Source organism: Mangifera indica, chromosome 15, assembly GCF_011075055.1.
Source record: "Mangifera indica cultivar Alphonso chromosome 15, CATAS_Mindica_2.1, whole genome shotgun sequence".
NCBI lineage: Eukaryota > Viridiplantae > Streptophyta > Magnoliopsida > Sapindales > Anacardiaceae > Mangifera > Mangifera indica.
This window is the reverse complement of record NC_058151.1, coordinates 7,368,021-7,384,252: the sequence shown is the minus strand read 5'-3', so window position 1 is coordinate 7,384,252 and position 16,232 is coordinate 7,368,021. Positions and strand designations below refer to the sequence as shown.

The 16,232-nt window shown below is 33.1% G+C and overlaps 1 protein-coding gene across 1 annotated transcript; it reads right to left on the bottom strand.

Annotated features, from left to right (window-relative positions):
• Positions 1 to 1,013: 1,013 nt before the first annotated feature.
• Positions 1,014 to 10,876, bottom strand: LOC123197821 (NADH dehydrogenase [ubiquinone] iron-sulfur protein 1, mitochondrial). Its single transcript, XM_044612238.1, has 5 exons — positions 10,369 to 10,876; positions 9,733 to 9,979; positions 8,184 to 8,478; positions 2,404 to 2,778; positions 1,014 to 2,134 (listed from the first exon to the last, which is right to left on the bottom strand). The coding sequence occupies exons 1-5, from the start codon at positions 10,769 to 10,771 to the stop codon at positions 1,235 to 1,237; spliced, it is 2,220 nt and encodes a 739-aa protein (XP_044468173.1). The 5' UTR covers positions 10,772 to 10,876; the 3' UTR covers positions 1,014 to 1,234.
• Between the last annotated feature and the right edge of the window lie 5,356 nt (positions 10,877 to 16,232).

Here is a 16,232-nt window from a genome sequence, read left to right as displayed (position 1 = left end):
AGTTAGAGATTGGCTTACTCACACGAGCAATTGCCTTTAGCATTAAGAAAATGAGCAAAGATGAGACATTATTCTTGAGAAAAGTGGTGTTAAGAGAGCGTGTCAATAGGAGACAAATTTCTTGAGAAAAAAATTATCGATATTAAAATGTCACCTTAATGATTGATCAAGATGAAGTCATGAATAGATATATTTGAAAATTACCGATTTGGATTCTCCATATCTAAACAACTTATGAATACTAGATATGAGTTTTTAATATGGATAAATACCTGTAAGTGTGAAGATGGTTAAAAACTCATGTTAGGCGCTAGGTGTAACGACTAAACTAAAAACTATACAGTGTTGGGAATGATATTTGAGAAAATACACACTATAGCACATGATTCAAATCATGTGTGCATAAGTAAGACTTTATGAGAAGATAAATCTATGTTCCCTCACTATGTGAGACTTTATGAGAATTATCTCATGTTGGTACCCTTTGACGTTTTGTTGTTGTTTGATCTTTACTCTTAGTATTGCTTTCTTAGCTTGGTACCTATGGCTACACACAATTTAGTCTATGAAACATGACTAGAAAAACAACTAAGTTTAAATTGAAAATTTTGAATAGAAGAGGAAGAGTTATATATTACATGTGTCCATTGGTCAGTTGATCATATCACACATGAAAAAATGGACTTGATTATGGATACATAAGAAAATAACATAATTATAAATGAGGGATTAAAAGGAGCTAGTGTTATTAAGTGTGGGTTGTTGCAAGTCTAACGTTTTATTTTGTTTTTATTCAAGTTAAAATAGCTATATTATACCTAATAGATGTATAGTATTTAACTTCAAAATATATGTTACTCATGAAATCACATAACATATTTACAAGTATGAAAGTATTGTCATATCAAAGTTTTGTGAATAAGTTTTTGGTGCGCGTCTTCCGTCATCTCATAACATGTTAATAAAAAGAACCAAATCATTCTTACATTCTGAGCATATAAATATAAAATAGATTGAAAACAAAAGTCAAAATATTTTTATGCAGCAAAGTTTTACGTTCAAATGCTTTTATATTGAAAAGCAAATTACAAAAAACCGACAAAGTCTAATTTGCTTTTATTGGAAGCGCTTTCACTGTTGCAGTGACTTAACAATTACACAGCTTAAATGTGATACAGCTGCTGCCAATAAAAAGTGAAGCTGCACCATATTAAATAATTAAAAATCCGAACATTCACTTCTTCAGTAGCATTGCACTGCATTGGGCCATGATTTTTGATGCTCTAGTTATAGCATCAGTCATGTAGAAATTCTCGATCGCACTACTGAAAGGGGTCGAACTCATCTTTTGGTTGCACTCGGGCTTCAATGAAGGTCCAAAGGTAGCTGGCTCTCTCTCATCGGTATGCAAGAGGTTTGGTGCCACTGCCCTGATCCGAGATCCAATGCCTCCTAGTGTATCATATGGCAATTTCATTCCGGCCACTTCAGAAAGTGCCCGAATTATCTTCCAATCATCCCTGGCATCACCAACAGTTGGCACTGCAGGGAGTGTTTGTTGAGAGCAACCTTCTGTATTTTCGTACGTGCCCTCCTTCTCACTAAATGCTGCAGCTGGGAGAATGACATTGGCACGATACACACCACGGTCACCATGATGGCCTTGATAAACAACAAAGGCATCATTGGGAACTTTGTCCAAGTTGACATCATCAGCACCCATAAGGTACACCAACTTTGCAGACTCAAGGCAGTTGCTAGACTCAGGCACAAGTCCAAGATCAAGGGCTGCAGCTTGCGCAGCATTAAGAAGTAATACATTTAACCCATTCCAGTCAGGTCTAATGATATTCCCCTTTTTTGCAATGGTTTCAACAGCAGAGAAAATAGCATCCTTATCATCCCTCTCAAAAAGCCCAGCGCCAACAATAATAACTGGGTTTTTGGCATTGGAAATGGCAGAGCTGAAGGGGTGGCAACCCTCAGCAATTTCAACTAGTGTGTTTGGGCCCGTGCCAAGATGCTGGTAATCATAATTGAAGTCTGATTCAGGACCAATATAACCAACCTTAGCATTTGTTGCTCGGACTGTCTTGCGGATTCGTGCATTTACCATAGCAGCTTCCACCCGTGGCTGCCGAAAAAAGAAAAAAGGAAGGTTACATGATCAATTACAAAATAGTGAAAAACAGATTTACCTGTGTCACATTCTACCCTCGTGTTTTTTTAATTTTTTTGGCATAAGAAAATCCTGTTTGGCACATTAAATTATAACACAACTGGAACTCTAATACAAGAAAGAAAAAATTGCATTATAGCAATTAAGAAACATGTTTTGGACTGCATAAGTTTATGCCACAGCTTTTTTTTTTTTTTTTTGGGGTAATTCTGCCACAGCATTACCTGTGTACCAACCAGAAGAAACAGATCTGCCTTTTCAAGACCGCTGATGCTGGTATTCATAATGTATCCTGACCGCAGATCAGCACAGGTTTGCATGCCATTTCCTTCACACCATACATTATTTGACCCCATTTTGTTCAAGAAATCTTTTAGTGCCATCATGGATTCTGCATCAGAGAGCTTACCAGCGATACCAACAATTTCCTCAGGTTTTACTTGATGGGCAACCTCAGCAACCACAGCTAAGGCATCCCGCCAGCTCACAGCCTTAAAACGCCCATCAGCACCACGAATCATTGGATCATTCAGCCTCTGCCTCTTTAGACCATCATAACAGAAACGAGTTTTGTCTGATATCCATTCTTCATTTATGTCCTGAAACAGATAGGTGTAGTCAGATAAATACATCCAATAGATGATTTAAGAGAAGATTAATAAAAAACCTCCACCTTCAATCCCCTTATCCCATAACTCACATTCGCTTTCTTCTCTTTTCTCACCAAAGAGCTGAATATTTCTTTACAACCAAATAACCCAAATAATAGTTGAAACAATGCATCTCAAAAGTGTTTTAGCTTTCTTTCCTCTGTCAAAGGACATAAAACTCCCAAAAAAAATGCATTACAACAACCCATAATATCCTAAGACATCCTAGCGTCTCAACAATTTCTTGCCAAGTATTTTGAGGCCAGAACACAACATAGGAAAAACATTGATACAAGACACATTGCACACCAAGGAGAGAGACTCACAATAGAATACCTTTTCTTGAACAACATAGCTCATATTAATTTTGCATTGAGACAAAACCCAAACAAGGATTTGAATATTACTGTTACAGAATCTATAAACATGTATAATACCATATAGGACTTAATTATAGAAGTTTAATTATGGTAGAAGTTGATTAAAGAATCGTAACTATAGAAATCAAATATTTCTCTTTCCTAATCTAGGATTCCTAATTTGTATATATGCATGTATCTCTATAACAATTTGAATTATGAATGAAATATCCTTCTCTTCAAATTTTGCTCATGGTATTAGAGCCCGGTTTGCCCTAGTGTGCAAATCTGGAAATTCCTTCCTGCCCTAGTGAGCAATTGCGTAGGTCACCCTTATAGAGTGACTATTGCATCTCACCACCAGCCTAAAAAGGAGAGCACCTGACGATCGTTCGTTTCCCAGAATCCGATCACCAGAAGTTCAGCACGTGACCCACACACGCCACACATTTCTTCTGCAATGTCCAAGCTCGATCTCCAATTCTAACACGCGTGAGTTCTAACCACCGGCATAATCATGCTCAAACAACGTCGGCGGTTCAAAACTCCATAATCCCATCGCCGTCGCCAAATTTCTCTTCTTGATCAGATTTTAGTCCCTTTTCTGGTATTCTCTTTCTCTGTACGACATATTCGTGTACTCGATTGCTGCATAAACCATTCGATCAAGCATTTTCTTGTTGTTTCTTATATTTGGTTGTTTCGAGTGCTATTATGGTTGATACTAAACCTATCACTATGGCTAATATGGTTCCTGTAATGTCAAAAATCACGGAACACAAGTTTAATGGTTCAAATTATCTATAATAGAGTAAAACCGTTCTACTTTATCTGCTAAACCTTGAGAAAGATGATCACCTTACGCAAACCCCTCCTATGGATGGTACTAGACAAGCATGACTAAGAGATAATGCCCAATTATTCCAGCAGATCTGGAATTCCAATGAAAGTGAGGTAGTTAATTTAATTAATTACTGTAAATTAGTTAAACAACTAATGGAATATCTAGATTTCTTTTACTCTAGAAGAGGTAATCTTTCTTGCATATATAAGGTGTGCAAAGCTTTCTATCGTGCAAAAAAATAGGATAGGACTATCACATCTTATTTTATGGACTTCAAAAGAACTAATGAAAAACTTAATATGTTGTTACCTTTTAGTCCTGATGTAAAAGTTGAACAAGCTTAACAGAAGCAGATGGCCATCATGAGCTTCCTAGCTAGTCTTTTTCTGAGTTTGAAACTACTAAATCTCAAATACTTACTAGTCCTGAAATTTCGTCTTAGCATGACACATTTACTAGGGTATTGCACACAGAAAGCACCCCATCATTTCAAAGTAATAGTGCTCTTGTTAGTTGGAGTAGTGCACATGAAACTAGACGTTCGTATAATAGGAGTGGTAATATAAGGAGGGAGAACTAGCAACCGTGACAAGAGTACTGATTGTAGTCAGGATTTAGGAGGGATTGTGTGTTATTACTGCCACGAATCAGGATATACAAAGCGCACTTGTAGAAAATTGTAGAATCAGACTCCAAAATCCTAGTCAGCACATATTGCAACCACTAACACTGTCTTCAATTCATCATCTGAAGAGACTTATGATTTTTGTAGATGAATATGTCAAGTTCTCTCTATACCAGAAATCACTAAAGTCTTCATCGACTCCTATCACTGCCATTGGTGAGTCAAGTAAACCAAATACATGTCTTATTTCCTCATCATCCAAATGGGCTATTGATTCTGGTGCTATAGATCATATGACAGGTAATCCTAGTCTCTTTTCTACTTTTTATTCATATGCATCCCCTTCTAGTGTTACTTTAGTAGATAGATCAACATCATATGTTCTTAGTTCTGGCACGGCTGATCCAACTCCCTTAATTTCCTTGTCATCTATCTTGAGTCTACCAAAGTTTTCATTTAACTTAATCTTTGTGAGTATACTCACTCATGCCCTTAATTATTGTGTCTCATTTTTCCCTAATCATTGTTTATTTCAGGATCTTATGACGAAGCAGATTATTGGTAGAGGATATGAATTTAGGGGTCTTTATGTCCTTGATATGCAAGTGTCAAGATCTATTGAGTGCTCCGGTGTCTTAACTCCATTCAAAGCTCATTATCGATTGGGACATCCTTCTCTACCTTTGTTGAAGACACTATGTCCTCAATTTTGTCATGAATCTTCATTAGATTGTGAGTCATGTCAATTTTTCAAACATCATCGTTTGTCTTTAGGTTATAGAGTCAATAAATGAGCTAGCTTTCCTTTTGAGTTAGTTCATTCAAATGTTTGGGGTCCTTGTCCTATTGTGTCTAAAACTAGATTTAAATATTTTGTTACTTTTGTTAATGATTATTCTTATATAAATTGGCCTTATTTAATGAAAAATCACTCTGAGATGTTTTCTCATTTTTGTGCCTTTTATGCTAAAATAAAAACACAATTCAATGTTTCTATACATACCTTACATAGTGATAATGCTAAATAATATTTTTCTAAATACTTTCACTCATATATGATCCAAAATGGCATTCTTCATCAATCCTCTTGTGCTGCCACACTATCTCAAAATAGAGTAGTCAAAAGAAAAAATAGACACCTTCTTGAAACAACTCAAACACTCCTGTTTCAAATGCAAGTTCCCAAACAATTTTGGGCTATGTAGTTTCCACATCTTGTTTTCTGATTAACTGCATGTCTTCAAGGTCAAACTTCTTATAGTGTTCTCTTTCCAAATAACCTTTGTTTCCTATTGAACCTAAGACATTTGATAGTACTTGTTTTATTTGTGATATTCATCCCTAAGCCATAAAGTTATACCCAAAGTCTTTAAAATGTGTTTTTCTTGGTTACTCTCCTCTTCAAAAAGCGTATAAGTGCTTTTGTCCCACTTTTAACAGATATCTTGTGTCAGCTAATGTTACTTTATAAAAGAACACTCTTTTCTTCTCAACTTCTCCTACTTATTTCATTAAAGGGGATGATGATGATTTGTTGGTGTATACTGTTACAAATATAATCAACTCAAACCCCATTTATAGTCTTAGTGAAAATAACTCCTAACTGTTCTCCAGTCTTCACATATCTTGTAAAAATAAAACTTTACTAAATTTTCTCTCGAACAAAATGACAATCAATTTCGATATGCTTAGTTTGTTCATGAAACACAGAATTAAAAACAATATGAATAGCAGTGTGGTTATCACACCACAGTTATGCTGGTAATGAAATCTAGAAACCCACTTTAGTTTGTTCATGAAACACAGAATTAAAAACAATATGAATAACAGCTTGGTTATCACACCACAGTTATGCTGGTAATGAATTCTAGAAACCCATTTTAGTGAAAAGTTGATATATCCATATTATTTCACACACAAACTGTGTCATAGTTCTATATTATATTTATACCAAGTTGGATATGATTAATATCTATGTCTCAGTTTGAAGGGGAATGTTACAAAATCTGTAAATATATATATATATATTACTATATAAGGTTTGATTATACAAATCATAAGGCTTAATTATAGAAGTTTAATTATGATAGAAGTTTATTATAGTATCGTAATTATAGGAATCAAATATTTCTCTTTCCTAATCTAGGATTACTAATTTGTATATATACGTGTATCTCTATAACAATTTGAATTATAAAATGAAAGATCCTTCTCTTCAAATTTTGTTCACTTACAAAGGATGTATAGCCTTTCAAACATAATGAGAGGCTCGATAGCATCAATGTTGGAGATCTGCACTTCTTTTACACATTTGACAAGAAGAAAAAGAGAAAAACATAATATAATGCTTTTTTTTTTTTGGATAACACCACTAGTATTAATTTTGCACTAAGCAAAAGCCCACACAAGGATTTGGAGCTTACAAGGGATTTTAGCCTTCCAAACATACTGAGAGGCTCATCAATGCAGGACCAACAATCAATCAATCAAGACAAGATGAACATGGTAGGTGGCTAAGGCCTCAGCTATAAAATATTTACCATCGCCATTTTATCAATTTGTTAAATTTTTAATCACCTCCAAGGGCCATATACATTCTTGATTTCCTCCTCATTGCTCATTTTGTAGTTGAGAATCTAATTCCAACTTTCAAAAATAGTATATTTCTACCAAGGAGAAGTCTATCAATACGAGGGAAGTATTCAAATATGGAACAGTTATCTTTCCATTTGTTCTCCTAAAACAAAATATTATTTCCATTCCCCACAGTAATAAAATAAGGGGACTCCTTAGATATAGCTTTTCAAAGGAACCATAGTCAAACCATGTTTGAGTCCCATCCTTTGAATTGGCACCATTGTCACTTTAAATCACAACATACCATATAGAATCTTTTCAAGAGGAAATCTCCAAAGCCGTTTCGCTAAGACAGCCTTATTCTTTTTCATCAAATTAATAAATAACAAGCCCCCCCATGCACAAGCCCACAACGTGAACCTATTAAGATAACAACCTTAACCCCCATGACAACTCCATTATCATTCTTTCTATTCTTGTTGCGAACCCAGCATGAATCTGAAACAAAGAAAGATACTAAAATGGATATATAAGGTTAAGTCTACCCCCTTTAGAAGGCTTTTTATATTTCAATATTTTATACAGGGCTTTTCTACAACCTATTTAGCACATTCTAGGGTTTCCATGCTGTCCTTAAAAATTGACTCAAGTTGACCAGTAGAATACCACAGCATATAACATCTATAATCAAATGCACCACACATTTTTAATAAGTAGCATTGGTTTCAATCAAATTCCTATTACATGTCATGGAAACCAACTAATCTATCTGCCATGTCAATTTTATTCTAAAAATGAAATCACCAGCCTTAACTTGCTGAAACAGTATAAAGGTTGTCCATGGCACAAGAGTTGCTTATAAAAGATGATAACCAGGTGCTTGGGTGGAAAAAAAAAAAAAAAAAGCGAAGAAGGAAACTGACTTCAACATGAATTAATGAAAATGTACCTCATTTAATCGTGGAGTAATGCGCATAACCTCTGGACCTCTGCTATCAATTCTAATGTTAGATCCGACAGCATCAGTAACATCAATGCTCTCCGTCCCCTTTAACTCCCAATTTCGTGCTTTGAATGCAAATGGTTTTGAAGTAAGGGCTCCCACAGGACAGATATCTATCACATTTCCAGAAAGTTCACTAGTCATAAGTTTTTCCACATAAGTTCCAATTTCCTCTCCACTGCCACGACCTAACATGCCAAGATCTTGAACTCCAGCAACCTCTGTAGCAAACCTGACACACCTGTCCAACCAAAAATTTATTATGCATCAGAAGCCTGCACAATCATGACTAAGAGCAAACACATCGAACTAACAAAAGTAATCATACAAGTCAGTAATGTGCAAACTAGTAGCTAAAACCCATCAAAGGAACAAATAGCAGAAACTACAATTGGGTCTAGGCAATCTTGGAGAGTTAGATTTTGGGAGATTCCACTTTTGATTAAAAAATAATTAATGATCTTGGGCCCAATATTCTACAAAATTTTTAATTCTTTATGCAGCTTTTCATCATAATGCTTTATTATGAATCTCAAAATTCTGCAACATTAATATTTTTAGTTCAAACAATGGAAAATGATAAGTATCTTCAAATAAAATTTATCTCCTCAGTGGTTCAAACTTTGTTTAAAAAAAGGAGTCAATGCATTTATATTTTCTAACTTTGAGTCAGCTAATAAGTTTGGTGTAGATTCCAGGAGAACAAGATGGGGATAATTAAATGTTGAAAAAATCAGAAAGCTACAGAGTTCGAAAAGAGAAAGCAATGTAATTCTAATGTATTGGCATTTCCTATTTACTAAAATATCTATGTATTTCTCAAAGATACTACAGTTTTACTATGCACATGAGAATAAGTAAAAACACTTGAACAAGATAACAGGAATAATAATAATAATTATTTTTCTAAACCACAACCTTGAAGCAAAAACAAAAACCAAGGTAGAAAATACTACAAACATCAATAATTATTCCATCAAACATTTGTAGCATATTGCAAAAATAACAAAAACAAGGGGATATATCCAAATTTAATCATCAAATAAATTAACATTATTGCACATATCAACTCAAGCTACCTTATATAACTTGATAAAATTAATTTAAATTAAAAAAAAAAAAATCAAATAAGGGGGCTTAAGCATATACATAAATATGCAATACCGTTACTTCAATTGATGACCAATTTTGCTAATAGCCCCATGTTTTGGTAATCTGTGCAGTATGATACAATCAGTTTGAATTTCAAAGATCATCTCATCACAAAAAAAACTAGTGAAAGCTAAATTGAACATTGTAGTTTTGGTTGGTCACTTGGTCCAAGAAAAGAAATTTGGACATAATGTATTTTTGCCAACTAAAGATAATGACCTTCACTAACAAATGAGCACCAAAAAAGTATTCCAAATAAGAGAATGGTGCAAAATTATGCAACATATAAATAGAAGATCAGCATGATTCATTTGAAGGACAAGTAATTTCACCAGATTCTGACCTTGTACACTGGATACACCGAGTCATGACAGTCTTCACCAACGGTCCCAGATTCTTATCAACTACAGACCTTTTAATTTCAGTGAACCGACCGCGATCGGATCCAAAGGCCATAGATTGATCTTGCAGATCACATTCTCCACCCTGGTCACAAATTGGACAATCTAAAGGATGATTCATCAACAAAAACTCCATCACCCCTTCCCGCGCCTTCTTAGCGACAGGTGTGTCTGTCTTAATTTTCATCCCTAAAACCCATAATACTCAAATAAATAAAACCCGGATATGAACAGAAACATAGAGGCAAGGATATTAAACCCACATTGAAAACTACAACTCTTTAAAATCAAACCAACACATGTAGTCAACAACACCATAGTTTCAAGAACAATAACTTCAAAACACCAATTAATTAAAAAGCCAGCCAAACTTTACATGATAAATTATAAAAACCAGAAATACAGTATACATTAAAAAAAAATAACTAATTGATCGTCCATGATGATAAATTATAACCCATATCCTGATTCTAACATAGAGATAAGACACTGTAATCATTTGTTAGAGGAACTTAAATAAACAATATATATATAAAACATAAATCACGAAGTGCTCATAAAAAGAACAAAAATCGAACCGGGAAGAGCAGGCATGGCGCAAGAAGCAACAGGCTTGGGCGATTTCTCGACCTCAACGAGACACATGCGGCAATTCCCAGCAATAGATAGTCTACTGTGGTAACAAAATCTGGGAATATCGATGCCGGCCACTTCACAAGCTTGTAAAACAGTAAAGCCCTTAGGGATTTTGACTGGATACCCATCCACGAAGACTTCGATCACATCTTCAGGACTGGGAAAATGAATCCGGGCCCCACCGACAGGTGTTCGGGGCGGGAGATCTGGTTGGCCGGGCACTTCGGCAGCTGCAGATTCAGGTGATTGGAGTTCAGGTTTAGTGACGATAGAGCGCGCACACATTCTGAAATTGGAAGATTTGAGGGGTCTCATTGCCCTGTAAGCCAACAACCCTAACCCCATTATTTTTTCGGTCCGGTTACTAAGTTGTCTTCAGTCGCGAGAAGTTGATATGGAAAAAGGTGCTTTGCCCTGGTTTTAAGTAATTCAGAGGAGCGTTTTGGCTATGATTTGATAAAAGATTATCCTGTTAATTTATTATTTATTATTTATATTATTTTATTAAACTTATAAGTAATAAATAATAAAGTTAATACGAGAGATAATATAAAAAATAATTTAATTATTATTTTTATTTTAAATAATAAAATATTATTATGATAATTTTAATTTTATTATAATTATATATTTATTTATAAATTTTTAAGATAAAATAATTTTATTTTTAATTAATACAATAAATAACATAAAAAATATTTTAGGATAATTATATTTAAAAAAATTTAAGTGAAATAATATAATAATATTTTTTTATTACTTTAACCAAATACAATAATTATTTATATCTGTTTAATTTTTTTAAATTTTATCAAATATAATAATAATTTATACCAATAATCTTCAAGATAATTTATTTCTAAGGTAATTTTTCAATTTTAATAATAAAATATTACCCAAATCACATACCTCTTACTTATATGAATAATTTACCATTCCTCTTTAAGATTGCCTCTGTATTTAAAAAAAAAAACCAACACTAAAGAGATAAAAAGGTAATTTTATTATAAATTTAAAAAAAAAAATACCTTTTACTTATTGGAATAGGTTTAAATTGAATCAAACTTAAAATTAAGCTTGTTTGATTTCAGCACAACTCCAAAGAGCTTAAGCTCAAGCTTATCAAGTTCTTGTAGAAACAAGCTTGAACTCAAACTCAATATGAAGAGTTAATCTTGAGTTCAATTCGAGTTAACTTTTTAAATTTATTTATGTTTTATAATTGAAGCAAATATAAAAAAATTAAAACGTGGTTAGAAATAAAATGATGAAGATTGACATAGGATAAACATAGTTGAGGTTGTGATATCGTTTACAATAACATAAAATATTAATATCGTTCAATAGGATGAAAAGAATTAAAGTATAAGGATGAAAACTCAACATAACAATGTGACCAAGCCAAGTTGAGAATGACCAGAATCTGAGGGTTCTTTGTAATTTTACAGATGTCCATATAAGCTGCAATGTATGCCCTAATTCATTAAGAAATAAAACTTTGCCTTTTCACTCCTTCTTTCCAAAACTCTTCAACGCGTTTCTCTCTCTCCTAATTTTCTCTTTAATTTGCAATTAGGGTTTAGATTTTCTCTGTTTTTTTATTCACCTCTTAAGCAAAATCATGATTAAAACTCAAATCTACTCATGGTATTAGAGCCATGGACCAACATCACAAATTTTGGTGATCTGTTATTTTTCAAATAAGCATCCACTTTGTCAATAGTTACAATGCACAGGTATTCCAGAGAACTCATTGACTTTTTCCTTCAGATTCAAAATTTATTATATTCGATACTAACTGTTAATTCTTATTGTTTAGACGAAATTAAATAGTTGAATAATGCTCCCACTAAAAACAGTGTAAGGTTGACGCAGTCACATTTGTCTAGAAAACATAACCAATACTCATTATTCGACAAAAATCAAATGAATCAAAATTCTAACCATGACTTAGTCTTTCATGTCCTTTGGCACAACATTGTTTAATTATCATTATTAAGATGATGTTCAACAGTTAGGTAATACTCTTACTAAAGTTAGTAAGATATTGACATAGTCATCTTTGTCTTGATAGACATAACCTATGTTTATTATTTGACAAAAATCGAGCAACTCAAAATACTAATCATGACTAAGTCTTTCATGTCATTTGACACGTCATTGTTTAATAATAGTCTTTAAGATGATGTTCAAAGGTTGAGTAACATTCCTACTAAGGTTAGTAAGAGGTCGACATAGTTATCGTTGTCTGTACAAATATAACTGGTATTCATTATTCAACAAAAATCAAACAACTTAAAATACTAGCCATGACCAAGTACTTTATATGTCAAATTAATGGTCTAATTAATTTTTACCAATGAGAAGGGATATTAATTAAAATCGACAAAATTTTTTCCGTTTAAATCTTTTTAGGCAAACGTATAGTGGTTTTACCTTTATAAGCAAATTTATTTTTAATTCCAAAAATACCCTCCCCGACTTATTACGTCACTTTCAATAACTTCCGTGTGTGGGGCGTAACGGGTCGTACAGGGTACATAGGTGCGTATAAGGTGTGTGGGTGCGTGTAGGGTGCGTGCAAGGTGCATAGGGTGCATACAGGGTACGTGGGTGCGTGTAAGGTGCGTACAGGGTGCATGGGTGCATAGGGTGCGTGCAGGTGCGTTAGGGTGCACAAGTGGACAACTAATGCGTGGGGTGCACGACCCTAGGAAATGGTGAGCTAATATATATATATATATATATATACGGGGTGCGAAGAGGGTGCGCACCCTCATCCCACCTTTGTTTTATATATATATTTATATATAATAATATAATATAATATTTAATATAATATTATTATTATTATTATTAATATTATTATTATTATTATTTATATTTATTATATTTTTAAATATTATATTATATTATTATATATAAATATATATATAACATAGGTGGGATGAGGGTGTGCACCCTCTTCGCACCCCGTATATCTATATCTATATATATTATATTTTTTAGTTATTAGCTCAACATTTTCCCAGAGCCGTGCACCCCATGTATCAGCTATCCACTCGCGCATCCTAACGCACCCTTCACGCACCTACACGCACCCTATACACCCCATATGCACCGTGATACAACATCGATTCACACATATCATTCTCTTCATCTATGTTATTTTTTCGTTACTATCTGTATTTGAAACCTAAACAAAAATTTATCAATTTTTAAATATGTTTTTAATCCTTAAAACATGAATTAGTGATAGTTCGAATAAGAAATTATCAAATCTGTTAAGAAAATTTTAAGCAGTTGAGTGTGACGTAAATTGTTGAGAATGATGTAATAAACTGGGATAGGGTATTTTTGGAATTAAAAATAAATTTGCTTATAAAAGTAAAACCGTTGTACATTTACCTAAAAAAGTTTACGCAAAAAATTTTTTGCCGATTTTAATTAATATCCCAATGAGAACTGTTAAAATAATCATAATTATAACTCTTGCAAAAGTTTTATTTCTAAAAAGTATTACAACTAATTTTATTTCTTCTCATCTTGCCTATAGACAAGAATGAATACAATGAACTTACAACTATAGCTAATGTGGCATACATATGGCGCATTTCTAACTCGTAGGTCCACCTCTTCTTAACAAGCATCTACTATGTCTTGGATCCTCCATATCAATCAAATGTAAGAATTTTAAATCCTATGTTAAATAATGTGACATTTTGAGAAAATGTTCAATTCTCAGTCATATCTAAAGTTGAAAACTCAGTCTTCCTCCTTTTGTAAGTTGATAAGGTTTTGCAATGTTTGCTCCAATAACCAGGCTTATCACATTGAAAGCAAATTATCTTTCTTTTACCAATTGTACCATTATAAGGGTTTAGTGTGTCTTGAGGTACTAGCTAAGATTCAGAATTCAAATTAGCCTTAGTTTTACTTCTTTATTTCTCCATTTTCAAAGTAGCTTCAACCTGTTTGGCCATTCTTATGTGTACGTCAATATACATTACCATCCTTAATAGTCCTTCTGGGGATTCTCCTTTATTATCTTTTAGAAAATCTATGACGAACTTAGTGTAAGGTTCAAGTAGAGACGAGATAACAAGGTTGAAGACCATGTTATTCATCATACATGAGCCTAGCATTTTGGCTTTCTTGATCAATTTAATTATATTAAATACGTGGGTTCCACTCTTTACTCTGTCATTCATTTTCTGATTCAGGTTTGCTTCATTACCTGATTTACTCCAGATAAGCACGACCTTGAAAGATCTTATGTAAATGGTCGATTATATCTTTATCAGATAAACCATTAGTTTGCATATCAGGGGTCAACAAAGATAATATGATGTTTAATACAAGTCTTGCATCATTTTCATGTTTTTTGAAAGTATCATATTCCCTGATTCTAACATCATGTTCGAGCATAATAGGTAAGTCTTGTACTATAGCATACAAGATTTTCTTCTCTTTTAGTACAGTCCATAGAGGTAGATATGAATCGAGATATCTAATATTCAACTCAAACTCATTTTCAAATATTTTTTCAAAAGTTGGGTTAGTTGTTAACTTCATTCTATAAAAAGAAAAATAAAGTTATATTTTGATTTTAAATTTATTTAACATCGTTTATCAATAAATAAATACTCTCACTATTTTATTCAAGTCAATAGTCCTCTCTATTGAACTCAAGAACTCCTGGTAGACTTTCTAGTGGGTCAAGATCCTATTGCATTAACTCTCTCCTTTGCTTTGGTGAACAAGTTTGAATTAATCAACGATATGTCAATTAAATGAATCACACAAATCCACGATCTTTAATTCAGCAGTTGGAATCAATCATGTGATATCAATTATAACTTTCAGTTTACTATAGGGTGGATACTACATAATTCCTATGCAATGGCAATTTCATGTCCCTCACTCTACCTTTAATTCACTTTCACCTTCGCTTTGGAAAATAAGTTAAGTGTACTAGTTAAGTCGAACCCAATACGAACAATCATTTGGTTTTCTGCCAGGTAGAGGTATACTCTTTGCTTTGGCAAACAAGGTTCCAACAAACAGAAACTTGTCTCAAATCATCGTATTGGAACACATTGGTTATTTTTGACTTAAAATGTTTAAGGGATTTATTACGGTTTCACTAATTTAGTTATTTAGCAAATAAAGTGATTATTTGGAAAAAAATAAAACCTAACATGCATACTACAACATAAATTAAAAATTGTATCAGTATACAACTTTAACTAATGTCGATTACTCGAGTCATAAGGAATTAACCGATCAACCTAGGTCTTGCTCTTTGAATCTTCAATGTTCCTTCTTTTTTCAAATTTCATGAATACTTGGCTTCGTAAGTTATAATTTTTTCTAATGAAAATAAAATATATTCTAATTTTAAATTCATAAAATAGAAACCTTGAGTTATGTTCGAGAAGAGTTAGGTGAGAAGAGAAGTACAGTATAAATTTAGTGAAGGCAGAACACATAGGTCATATTTTATTAAAAATTGCAAACTCAAACATATAACATTCACAAAGGTTCTTAAGTTGTATACCAAGCACCATGCATATCATTCGAATATGTATACATCATAATCAAAATTAAAAAGCAATTAATTTTAATTATTTTTACCGAAGTGTTAATTTTGTTTAGTCCCTTAAGTTTTACAAATTGCAATTCAACCCTAAAAACTAGAAAAATTACAATTTAGTCCCTATTCATCAAAACATGATCCAAATAAAAAAATTTTTGTTTTAGTCAAATATGAAGGTAAACTTGCTAGCCATGTAAGGCCTAATTC

Coding starts and splice junctions, on each gene's coding strand:
- LOC123197821 (XM_044612238.1), bottom strand. CDS start 10,771: ATGGGGTTAGGGTTGTTGGCTTACAGGGCAATGAGACCCCTCAAATCT. Junction 2,779..8,183: donor TTACTCCACGATTAAATGAG/GTACATTTTCAT, acceptor TATCTGTTTCAG/GACATAAATGAAGAATGGAT. Junction 2,135..2,403: donor TTCTTCTGGTTGGTACACAG/GTAATGCTGTGG, acceptor TTTTTTCGGCAG/CCACGGGTGGAAGCTGCTAT.